This window comes from Trichechus manatus, unplaced genomic scaffold, assembly GCF_000243295.1.
Source record: "Trichechus manatus latirostris isolate Lorelei unplaced genomic scaffold, TriManLat1.0 scaffold00090, whole genome shotgun sequence".
NCBI lineage: Eukaryota > Metazoa > Chordata > Mammalia > Sirenia > Trichechidae > Trichechus > Trichechus manatus.
Genome location: NW_004444026.1, coordinates 11,374,776 through 11,387,367, shown reverse-complemented (window position 1 = coordinate 11,387,367; position 12,592 = coordinate 11,374,776). Strand labels below are relative to the sequence as shown.

At 34.0% G+C, this 12,592-nt stretch overlaps 1 protein-coding gene across 2 annotated transcripts in view; it reads right to left on the bottom strand.

The window, feature by feature from the left end:
* Positions 1 to 2,314: 2,314 nt before the first annotated feature.
* The window catches only part of ADAMDEC1 (ADAM like decysin 1), a 20,486-nt gene continuing 10,208 nt past the window's right edge, over positions 2,315 to 12,592 (bottom strand). The window contains exons 6-14 of one of the 2 annotated variants that reach the window (XM_004382158.2): positions 11,461 to 11,647; positions 11,195 to 11,257; positions 10,419 to 10,490; positions 9,956 to 10,125; positions 9,512 to 9,593; positions 8,485 to 8,615; positions 7,515 to 7,692; positions 4,466 to 4,551; positions 2,315 to 3,225 (exon numbers count right to left, since the gene is read on the bottom strand). In XM_004382158.2, coding sequence (XP_004382215.2) covers positions 3,219 to 3,225; positions 4,466 to 4,551; positions 7,515 to 7,692; positions 8,485 to 8,615; positions 9,512 to 9,593; positions 9,956 to 10,125; positions 10,419 to 10,490; positions 11,195 to 11,257; positions 11,461 to 11,647 — 976 coding nt within the window. In that variant the 3' untranslated portion in view covers positions 2,315 to 3,218. The remainder of the gene's footprint in view (positions 3,226 to 4,465; positions 4,552 to 7,514; positions 7,693 to 8,484; positions 8,616 to 9,511; positions 9,594 to 9,955; positions 10,126 to 10,418; positions 10,491 to 11,194; positions 11,258 to 11,460; positions 11,648 to 12,592) is intronic. The other variant, XM_023736695.1, reaches the window with a different exon arrangement.

Sequence of the window (12,592 nt, the reverse complement as noted above, 5' to 3'; positions counted from 1 at the left end):
GTAGTTCTATTCCTAGTTTGTTTGTTTTCCATAGTGATTATACCATTTTACAATTCCACCAACAGTGTTTAAGAGTTCCAATCTCTCCACATCCTCGCCAGCATTTGTTGTTGTTTTTTAAATCTATATCATTTTAGCAGGCGTGAGATGATATCGCACTGTAGTTTTGATTTGTATATCTCTAATGGCTAATGATTGCAAACATCTTTTCATGTGTTTGTTGGCTGCTTGAATATCCTCTTTGGTGAAATGTCTGTTCATGTATCTTTTGCCCATTTTATAATTGCGTTGTTTGTCTTTTTGTTGTTGAGTTGTTCAAGTTTTCTATATATTTTAGAGACTAGACCTTTATTGCATACATCATTCCCAAATATTTTTTCCCAGTGTGTAGGCTATAGTCTTACACTTTTGATGAAGTCTTTTGATGAGCATAAATGTTTAATTTTTATGAGGTTCCAGTTATCTAATTTGTCTTCTGCTGTTAGTGCATTTGTAGTTGTGTTTGATAATCTATTTTTTAAAAAAATTAGGTCTCATAGTTTTGTTCCTATGTTTTTTTTCCAATAACTTTACAGTTTTAGCTGTAACATTTAAGCCATTGATCCATTTTTAGTTAGTTTTTGTTTATGTTGTGAAGTATGGGTCGTGTTTCATTTTTCTACAAGCAGATATCCAATTTTGCCAGAACCATTTGTTAAAGAGACTGTTTCTTCCCCATTGAATGGACTTTAACCCCTTGTTGAAAATCAGTTGCCCATAGATGGATGGGTTTCTTTCTGGGTTCTTGATTCTGTTCCACTGGTCTATATGTCTATCATTGAACCAGTACCAGGCTGTTTTGATTACTATAGCTGTATAGTATGTTTTGAGATTGGGGAGTGTGGGGCCTCCTATTTTGTTCTTCTTCCTCAATATTGCTTTGGTTATTCCGAGCCTCTTTCCTTTTGATATAAAGTTGGTGATTAGTTTTTCCAGTTCAGTAAAAAATTTTGGAATTTGGATCAAGATTGCATTGTATCTGTAGGAGCATGGAAACTTCCTTCCATTTATGTAGGTCTCTTTTAGTCTCTTGAATTAAGTTTTCATTGTATAAATTTTTTATATTCCTTGTTAGTTTTATTCCTAGGCATTTTATCATTTGGGGGGCTATTGTAAATGGTATTGTTTTCCTGATTTCCTTTTTGGAGTTCTCCCTCTTTGTGTAAAGACACTCAGCTGATTTTTGTGTGATCTTGTGCTCTGCAATATTGCTGAAAACAAGACACACTTTTAAGTTTATTCTGCATTATCAAGATTTTTCCATTCACTGTCTTTTAAGAATAGACAAATAAATAAATCAAGCCCTGATTTGTAGCTTTTGCCTATTTCTGTGATAAATTCTGATTTCAAGGTACCAATGTGATGTCACTGAACGTGGAATTAGAAGAAGGTGTGACTAGCACCCCATTACATAGTGTTTCTGCTATACAGATACAATAAACATAAATAAACCTAAAAGCATAGATTAGTAAAATGTAGCATAATAATTAGGAAGCAATACATTTTGAGTATTTCCTTTGCTTTAAATATAATTTATTTAATTTAGTTATATATAGTTTGATTTTTAATAATAGCTGAGTTTAATAACCAGCTCACAATTTTCCTGAAATTTTAACAATTGGCATTCATGAGTCAGTATGAGTCATTTTCAGCACACCATTAGTTGTAATCTTTGTATTTTAAGCAATTTTGCTGTAAGAAACCTCTACCTGAACATGAATTGGAGGGAGAATTTGTCTTAAGGAGCCTTCTTTTCTTGGAGGAATTGGCCGGAAGTTTTTATCTGACAGGGGGTCAGGATAGATCTTGGCCAGTCAGGCCCTGGGGCCGCAGCATCTGAAATGCAGATTCCCCTATAGCACCAGCAATGTCAACCCACCAATAACAGTGAGGAATGAAGGGTAGATAGCAACAGCAGGAGAGCTTCCCAGGAGGCCAGTGGTTTCAAAGCCGGATCTTGAGAAGTGTGTATAAAGTCCTATTCTCTAAGCACAGGCATTTATGAACATATGAGTAACTTTTACAAAGTATTTAAAGAAGGAAACCTGAAGAAGTTGTTCTTCTTGTGTAACTGACCTCAAGTCATTGCATTTTGGACATTAAAAGGTAAGTGATCTAATTTTCTTATCCCGGTACAGTAATGCTTGGCTCTCTGGGGCAATACTGCCCAATGACCAAGGTGAAATGTTCTAATTATGTGAGGCTGGTTGCTTTAACACCTAACACAAATAAAGATGTTAAAAATATTCGTTTTCTAAAAAGACCACTCAGAAAATCCTCAAAAAGTTGTATTTTTTTTAATTATTATTTTCTACTATGTTTCATTAGGAGTCTCTAGATGGTGCAAACGATTAACATACTCAGCTACTAAGTGAAAGGTTGGAGGTTCGAGTATACCCAGAGGTGCCTCAGAGGAAACGCCTGGTGATCTGCTTCCAAAAAATCAGCCATTGAAAACTCTATGGAGCACAGTTCTACTCTGACACACATGGGGTCACTATGAGTTGGAATTAATACCACAGCAACTGGTTTTAGCTAGCATATTTCATTAAATCCATAGATGAATAAAGCATTCCTTGATGGATATTTTAAAATGTAAACCACGTAGACTTTCAAAAATAAACTCCATATGTGACAGTCAACACAATATGTAAAGGACTATACATAATAAAATGAGAAATGCTTATCTTTAATCTTGATATGGTATAAAAAATTACTACATATATAAGAGCAAGGCAAGCTGAACATTGAGGGGTAACAAATGAGACATGAACTCTGCTCTCCATTCAAATTATCAGCTGGACTTATTTTTTCACAGGCTGTACTAGTAAAATGCAAGTGGGTTAAAATACAAGTCACTTGTGTTTTACAATTCTGGGTAGACTCTGAGTAATTCAGCAGTGCATTTTGAGATGTTTTGGTCAAAGGCTAATTTCTTTTGTTTTCCAAAGAGCAGAGCTAAACAGTGGCTTCATGGTCTTTAAAAATCCACTAACAATCAGGACTTAAAGAATAGGCAGCTGGCTAAGCGCATCGGTTTACCTGTCGGCAGAGTGGTAAATGAAAAACAAACTATGTCTAACTACAAAGATGAAAACACATACGATTCCTGGTTTGTTTTGAGTTTTCGGATTCTTGTCCTGACAAGATAGATTCTTAATGAATGTAGACTTTTTGACTCATTTTCTGTTTAAAAGGAAAAAAAAAAAAGGTAGGCTATTATAAATTGTAAAATACTAATAATGATCATAAAAATTTATTGAGTTTAAATAATACTAATAACCCTACTGAGAGACAAAATCATTAACTCCATTTTACCGGTGAGAAAACTAATTCAACAACTTGGCTTAAATTTCCACAGCTAGTTAGTGGCAGAACTAAGACTAGAATTGAAGTTTCTGAAGTCCAGTTTTCTTTCAACAATACCAGATTGCCTATAATGCTCAGTAATTGGGCAGGGGACATATCCATGTCCACTTATCATTCTAAGTCACTAAAGAGTTGAATAGTTATTTTCTGAGATGCTGTGCTCTGGCCTCTGTGACACAATAAGAGGATGGAAGAACTTCCAGAAAATCTGGCAGAGTGGATGCATGTTGTGGTTCACACAGGCTGTGCTAAATGGTGCTTTGTAAATAAACGAGCGATGGGGTCCCTAACGCATGACCTTGCTGGTTCTTTCCTGAGGAAGTGATAGTTGGCTCATGGTTGGGTCAATTATCCTCTTTAAAATCTCTCTGTAGATTGAATTCCAGACCATATTCAGGAAAGGGGAGTGAGAGTAGGGCCTTCTATTTAATTTATCCTGAGTCTTTCTTCTAGATACCATTTCTTTTCCTCATTCTTAGATTTAGAGACTATTTCTCACTGAAACAAATGCCACATTCAGAGAAATTGGTTGTCCTAGCCCAACTCATATAGGATTGTATAAAATACAAAAATAATAAGTGAATTGTAGCTTATTCAGACACTTTAAAAGGGATGCAATTTTAAAAAATTACAGTGTGTTCTTAAATGTTATTGATTTTCTGACTGCCTTGCAGATTACAGTTATCAGCTCTTAACCAAGAATAAAATTTGCTCATTAATTGAGGTTTTTAAAAATAATCTTTTAATAATTTTTTTTGGTAAACTTAATTTTTACTAACCTCATCACTGCCTAGCTAGAATTTATATACTTTTTAGCACAGAGTTCAGCTGTCCTAATTTCTCAGATGCCAAGGTAGCAACTTTCTCTCATTAGTATACGTACCTGCAATCCTGAGTTACTTAGATTCATAATGGTGGCTTTTTTTCCCTCTCTAAAATTCAGTCATTTTTGAAATATAACAAATTTTTTCAGTGCATTATAGAAATAATTGGCACATCTTTCTCAAATATGAAATAAAAGTGAGAAAATACTTGAAAAATAAAATAAATATCTTACGTGATCTGATTCACAGTGTCTCCCCTACAATCAGTTCCAGGTTTCAGTTTGCAGGTCCTGGCCTCACAGCAAGAATTGGTGCAGTCCTTAAAAACACATACGCAATGATAAATGTGGGCTGAACATTGTTCTTCCCACAGACCTGGTCCATCTGGTACAAGATGGCAATGAAACCCCACATTTTCAATTATTCTGCTATGCAAATTCCAGTGGAAATGATCAAGGAAATTCAATAATGGGAAAAATTTGTTATGAGTAAGGAAAACTACCTCTTAAGAAGCCAGAAAAAGAATTGTCAATGAATTACTCCAAATAAATTTGATCTAGATGATATTATTGGTAAATTAATTCAAAACTTTAAGAAAAAGTACTTACATACTAGTCAAACTATTTAAAAACAGAGAAATAAACCTCAAATTTATTTTATCAAGCCCATGCAACCCTGGTAGTCAAATATGGTAAGGAACACACACACACACACACACACACACACACACATGCACACACTTCTCATTTATGAGTATATATGCAAAAACTTAAATAAAATATTAACAAAACACAGTTTAATACAATAACTTTCCATTACAACTATGTGAGTTTTTTTTTTAATCAAAAATGCAAGAGTGGCTCAACTTTTTCAAATAAGTAATATAGTTCACTATATTGAGACTGAGGGAGAAAGAAACTAATATTATTTGGATACATGGAAAAATTCAGTTGGTAAAAATTCAGTAGCAATTATTATTAAAGTGTATATAAGTAAACTATGGACAGAATGATACATCATCATAGTAAAGAAAATTTAATAGCAAAAATATAATAAAGAATACAAGTATTATTTATTTTCTACATTTTTATGGAAATTTCAGCAAATACTATGAAACAAGGAAAACATATGAAAGTATAATAATTGAAAAGAATAAACACATTTTCACTGATTGTATCTAATACAAATCTCTATTTGGAAAAAACAGAGGGTCAACTCTAAAAATATTAGGTGAGTCACTAAGATAGTTTAAAATAATAACAAAAACATCAAAACAGTAATAATTTTTTAGAATCTAAAATAAAAGGGAAATATTATACATACTAACAGTGAAATCAAAAATAGAAAAATACTTCAGGGCAAACTTTATGTGGTACAATAACCACAGAAAGAACTTTATAACTTTCCTGAGGAACTTTAAGGACAATTTTATTGTTACCTTTATACCCATTTATTATTGTGAAAATGTCAGTGGTTTCCAAATTAAAATATGAATTTAACGTATTTTAATCAGAATCTCAATTGCATGTGTGAGTAAACTGATAAAAAAAAAAGTAAACAAATACAATCACCAAGGTATATAGAAGAAGAAGCACTGAAGAGTTGTCATATTGCTATGCAAATTCTGTAATAAAAGACCCATGGAGAGATTTGCCACACAAGATATTAAAATACATTATAAAGTTACAATAATTAAAGTAGAGTGATGTTTCTGTGATAATAACTAAGCTGGTAAATGTAGTAATTTTTAAAATCTAGAAAAAGACCTAAATACATATATAAGAATAATAAAATGATATACGAGACTTACGGGAAACAGTATTATTTAATAAAGGGTACTATAAAAAGAACATATGTTACTATTTGGATAAGAAAGCAAAGTTATTTAAATTTCAGTTGTTCATAAGCCTGAGCCTTCTAGGTTTATTTAACTACAAGAGAAGTAAATTAATAAAATGCATAAACAATACAGGAGTTGACTAATATACTTCAATAATGTTAGATCTTAGACATCATATAGACAGTAGTTCTCATTTAATTTTAGTCAAAACACATTGATTATAAGCCATTCATCTGCTTAAGTTAGAAGTGCCTAGGGTTATACATAACTTCAATTATCTTCCACTCAAGACACCATACGGGAATATAAGTAAATAAAAATCAGATAAAATTAACTGTAACTATAAAATTATAAAATACTACACCACTTATAAAATTATATATCTCATTGCAATTAATAAAATATTTTCAACATTTTTCTGAAATGATTAAGACACACCATATAATCTTCTAATATAATACAACTACTTTCCGAATAAATAAATTGTGACATAGTGAGGTTATATGACTTCCCCATTGTCATAAAACCATCTAAAATAATAGATTTATCTTAGGTTACAACTGGCTTCACTGATTACTAGCTTTGCATCTTTGGAACAAGTTACTTAACTTCTCTGAACCTCATTTCTTTAAACTGGGATAACAGTACATATTTCATAGGTTCGTTTTGAATAATAAAGAAGATGATGTATGTAAAAGCATTTTTAAGATTGCATGACGTGAAAAATCTCTTTAAATGTTAACTCTTACTGTTTTTAACTTTAAAAGTAAAAAAAAAAAAAAAGATTGCTAAGACAATAGAATCTCTCTTGTAGAAACCTGATATGCAATTGTCAGGCGAAATTCTATCAGAGACATTCTTTAGAGTACACTGATGCCGTGAAGATGTCGAATTTTTCCAAGATTGGCAGAATTATAATAATTCCATTAGATGGGTATGTTAATAACTCATTCTTTACACGTCTACATGATTGTTTTGTTTTCTCCTTCTCTGCTTTATTTCCTGTTTGGTTTATACACTGACTCGATGAGAAAAGAGCACCTCTTTATGGAACTTATTTAGAGATCTGTAATTGTTAGTGCTCAGCAAGTGATCATTTTGATGTATGTAATTTAGGGTTCTTGACTAATAGATCTAGGAATGATCATAAGTGACCTGTTACAGCTAATGATTTTCTTCTTTATATTCAACTTCTTACGATCATGTCATACTCATATCCTGGCCTATGAAATGCCTTTTAAAAGAAGATTAAAAAATCAGTAGGAAAATCACAAATGCAAGTTTACTTTTCACTATGATACCAAGCTTATCTTTTGAAGGACTTTCCAAAAAAAAAAAAAAAAAAAGCCATTAAAAAAGGGGGGATGGTAGAATAAAACTGCTTAATTCTTATGTTCCAGTAACTCTCTAATAAATATTTTAAACTTCAGATATTTTCATACCTTGGGAGAGCCACAGTCACAGTCTTCTCCTACTTCCAGAAGATGATTCCCACACACTGGCGTTGTTATTATATTCTTAGGAATTGGTGCTTGCAGGAGGCACTTAGGTTTTCGAGATAAAAGGTATCTTTCAAAATGTGAGCGGCTGGTTGTGCTGAAATCCTTTGGGAACTTTGAACTGTGCTCAGAAGAAAAATCAGAAATAACGTGATATAGAGTGCTGTGGCTTTTGCATTAGAAATGGACATGAGACTCTCACTCGTCTAACTGTACTACTCGGTTCAGTGGAAATGCCAACTTTGATATCTGTTTAGGATTGTACTTTATTTCACATGGAGGGCAATCGAGCATGTATACTATAGTAGTTGAAAAAAAATATTTCCTAGACATCCTGTTGTAGAGCTGGAAGAATTTAAATTCCCCTGTGGATTCAGTTCTGTTCTAAATAGCAACAGAGAAGAACTTCACCATTTGTTATCATCCACATATCTTGTGGTTCAGGGAAGAGAAATGAGAGATTTCTCAAGCAGCGTGAGGAAATAATTGCAGGCCTATCAGTTTTGTGGACATATTTCTCATCTAAGTTGTGAGCACTTGAAGAACAAGGTAGTGTTATTCGTTCTTCTATCCCAAGTCCTTGCAAAGTGTCTGGCATTAGCAGGCAATTAATAAATATGCAAAAATAGATTGATTGATTGATGGGGATATATGAAGATGTTGCCCTAATCTTAATTATATTCATATTTTTAGAAAATATGATATTGTTTTAGATTGAAATAATATGGTCACCATAGTTATCAACTCTATCTTGTCATAGTTGGAAATCTTAAAGAATGAGCCCTTAAAGCAGGAGAGTAAATTAAAGGGATACAGAGCCTTCAGTGAAAAATATCCAGTTAACATCTGTAGACTACATCTGAATTCCTTAAGGTTCTGGAATACTGGTTTTTCTAGAGTGACAAAGTCTCACCTCAGATATTGATTCATCACACAACTCCCAGAGGGACACTTCGTATCATATGGAACATCAGGCATACCAAGGACGTGGCCCAACTCATGTGCCATCACTCCGACAAGAGCCACATTATTCATTCTTTTAGCCTGGAAAAAATTAGAAGTCTCCATTACTTCTTATTTTATTCAGTTATTTCTTAGTTATTGGCAATGTGCAGAATTAAAAGAAAAAACAAATTGTGTGAGGGATGAAAGATAATAGGTCACTAAGCTCCATCCCCTATCATTGCTGATTGCAGAATGTTGAATGAATGTTTGAAATTACTGGGTCCTGAAATCAACAGGTATTTGTTGAACTAACGGACAGTAATTTCTCAGTAAACTATTGTTAATTGCATTTCCCATGGGAAATATTAAAAACTAACATACTACAGACTCAGAGGTCTCCAAAAAGTATTGATATGGTGCCTAGGGCATTTGTAGTACCTGGCCACATGACAAGTACATGCACCTTAGTTAACTGTCTGAACTCTGACCATCAATACCAAAATGAAACCCACTGCCGTCAAGTCAATTCCAACTCATAGCATCTCTGTAAGATGGAGTAGAACTGCCCCATAGGGTTTTCAAGGCTGTAGATCTTTACAGAAGCAGACTGCCACGTCTTTCTCCCATGGAGCAGTAAGTGGGTTCAAACTACCAACCTTCTGGTTAGTAGCCAAGTGCTTTAATCACTGCACCACCAGGGCCAATTTAGTGTTATCTCAGGCCACAAAAGGCACCTGGATCCTCTCTCTGTCCCAATCTTTCTGCTTTTATTTCCTAACATCAGCTAGAGTGGTGCCTTCCGAGGGGGCCAATGTAAAGGGATACTATGTTTCAAAATCCAAGGAATATTCAGTGGAATGATCCACCAGTAGGTTTATTTCTACTTTTATTTATTTATTCAACAAGAGTTTGTTATGCCGACTCTGCATAAGGCATTATCTTGGTCTTCATAGAAGACATAGAACCACAGGGAGCCTTACTGTAAGTATACAAACCTCAATAACAGCAACGGAAGATGCAGAACACAAGGAATTTGAGGCTGCCATTCCTACACGTCGATTGTTGAAGCTAATCCCACTGTATGAAAGGTACAGATACACGGTTACAATCTGAGTCTTTAGAACCATTGTCTCCCATTAATTATGTTATAGATTAACTTTGTTTCCTGACCCTTTTTCTATTCACTAGCCCCTAGAAAAGCTTCTCCTATTCTACAGCATTATAATGACCACAGATGATTATCCACATCTAACTTCATTTTTTCTTTTAATCTGACACATGCCTCCAATAATCTCACAAGTGAATTGCTAATAGTAGAACTTTAGGCACTCTGAAAACTGACTGGGGAAATATAACTGAACAGAAATCCCTGCTAAGAAAACTTGGGGATAATGATCCACCTGCCTACATACACCTGGTCCTGGAAAGCATGTGCTCACCTGAGGAGCTGAGCATGGTCATGGATCTTCTTTTTCGCCAGGTTAGAACGATGCCAAATCATGAAATTGTTAAAGGTGACTCCTGTATTCGGTACCACCTTTATCTTGTCACCATCAGACCAGATTTCCATACCTACCAAAGCCACTTGAATATCTATGGTGTTATAAATCTGTGAAAAGAACATTTTTCTTTATAAAATGTTCATGATTCCTTTAGTGTTTTAGACTTTTTGTTGACAGCAAGTGACGGATAAACCCAAGCCATTTTGAAAATAGAAATTCTAGAAGTTGCCTTTGCTACAATATATGTGATTTTACCTTGACGTTGATCTTTGCCCTGTTAAATTTCCTACAGCTGCTGATGTTGAGTCACTGTGACCCTATCAACCCCTTATTTAGTAAAATTATAGGGAAGTCCCAGGCTTCTATGTGGAAACAAGTGTTTACATGACAGATATCTTACCACATTGAGCAGGTTAATCACATCAAACACAAAGCTTCTAATTACAGGTAGATTCCCCTTATACTTGTTATACTGTAAAAAAAATATGCAAAGTATTGTTAGACTATCCAGTTAAAAGGAGAAAGCTGATAGGGTACAGGATTTCACATTTTAAAAAAAATTACACATTTTAAAATAATTAAACATCTAGTCATTCCAACGCCTTCCTTATTATGTAAGACTCTGTGTTTCAATAAATTTTACTTCAAATGTAAGATTGTTTTTGTAAGAGAAAAATTAGGCATTCATATAAAATTTTAGTGTTTTTATCTTCAAGTTAAATCAATCAAATTATAATTTTTAGAATTTTTAAACCAATTCAATATTATCAAAATTTGATTATAAAAGCAATGTTTTCCAGGTAGAAACATTTTCCAGGTGGAAAAAAAGACCTCAGTATTTTTTTCTTTGTATATATATAAGTTGTAAGGTATATAGTTTTGTGTTTGTATTTACATCATATAGTAAGAATTTTAAAACATATTTTAATAATCCATTCTTTTTATCATTATTGTGGTTGATTATATATATCTCCAATATCTGAATATTTTGGTAGCAGATGGATATTAAAGAGGGTGAGTGAGTGAAAACTATTGCTGGCAAGGCAGGTAGAAATAGACAAAACAATCAGGTGGCTAAACTTTATATTGTCAGCTAAAATTGTTGCTAGCCTTATTCTGATAAGTGAACTTAAGAGTTGACTTAATGCTCCAGGAGCACACATATTTCATACTTACAAAGGCATTATCCAGCACCAAAAAGAGACTAAGGTATTTCTTAGCGTGAAGAAAATCTTCCTGCTTTACAAAGAGTAAAAGAATATTGTTAATAATTACTTTCACCCTGACAGATTCAAAAGCTTACAAAGAGAGGAAGATTGAATTGAAGAAAAGTAAAGCAATTACAGGCTTCACCTATACCAGTCATTGTTGAGCACACCCGTATCCCCTTATCATTGCTGAGACGATTAAAATGAATGAGAACTTCAAAGAGCTATACTCACTTCTGAGCTACGGAGTGACCTAGAGGTTCGGATCAGGACTTGTTTCCTGCCAACATTTCTCACACCACAGGTGTAGTTAGCGGGGTCAAGTTCCTCCTGGCTTTCTGTGAGGACAGCATGTTCTTCCTGGTCTGTGCTTTTCAGAGGCTCTATCTCATATCTCTGACCATGATGTGTGAAGTATCCCCTAAAAAACATGGAGATTTGCATTTCGGGACTTCCTACCACTCAGTCATTTAAACTGACCAGAGTAGACTGATCCCTCTGCTCCCCTACCACCCTGCCCCGTCCCAGTCTCACATGTACAGTTTTCATTCATAGGCCTTTCAGCTAACTTTTGCTAATTTAAGTACTAATCAGTACAGTAAACTGAAGTCTATCTTATTTACCCAGAAAATTGTGAACAAGAATTACTAAAATAAAGTTATATCCAAGAATTTTGACTTGACATCATGAACTCAGCAAATATTTTTCCACAGTGTATTCATTCATTCAGCAAACATTTCTTGCTAGATCCAGGGAATATAATAAAACCCACTGCTGTTGAGTCAATTTCAACTCATAGAGACCCTACAGGACACAGTAGAACTGCCCCATAGGGTTTCCAAGGCTGTAAATCTTTATGGAAGCAGACTACTACCTCTTTCTACTGCAGAGCAACTGGTGGGTTTGAACCACTGACCTCTGGTTATCAGACGAGTGCTTTAACTACTGGACAACCAGGGCTTCAGGGAACATTATAGATGCTGAGAACACCAGAGGTGAGAAAAAATGCTTAGTAGGTCAACCAGTATAGCAAGTAGTGGCTTAAAGAATCTCTCTTCCAGCGAAGATAATTAGTTCAGAAATACAAAGTGGATCCATATGATAGAATATTGTAAGCCCAAATAGTCATTGAGCATTACATCTATGAAGATATTTTATGATATGGGGAAAAGCTTAAGACATCATTGCATATGTACCTTGTTGAAAGAACAATTATGTATATTTTCTTTCATATTTCAATCATGTAAAATGCATATTTCTTTTCTTTTTTTTTTTAATATTTTATTGTACTTCAGGTGAAGGCTTACAGAACAGATAGTTTCTCATGTAACAGTAACACACATGCTGTTTTATGACATTGGTTAAC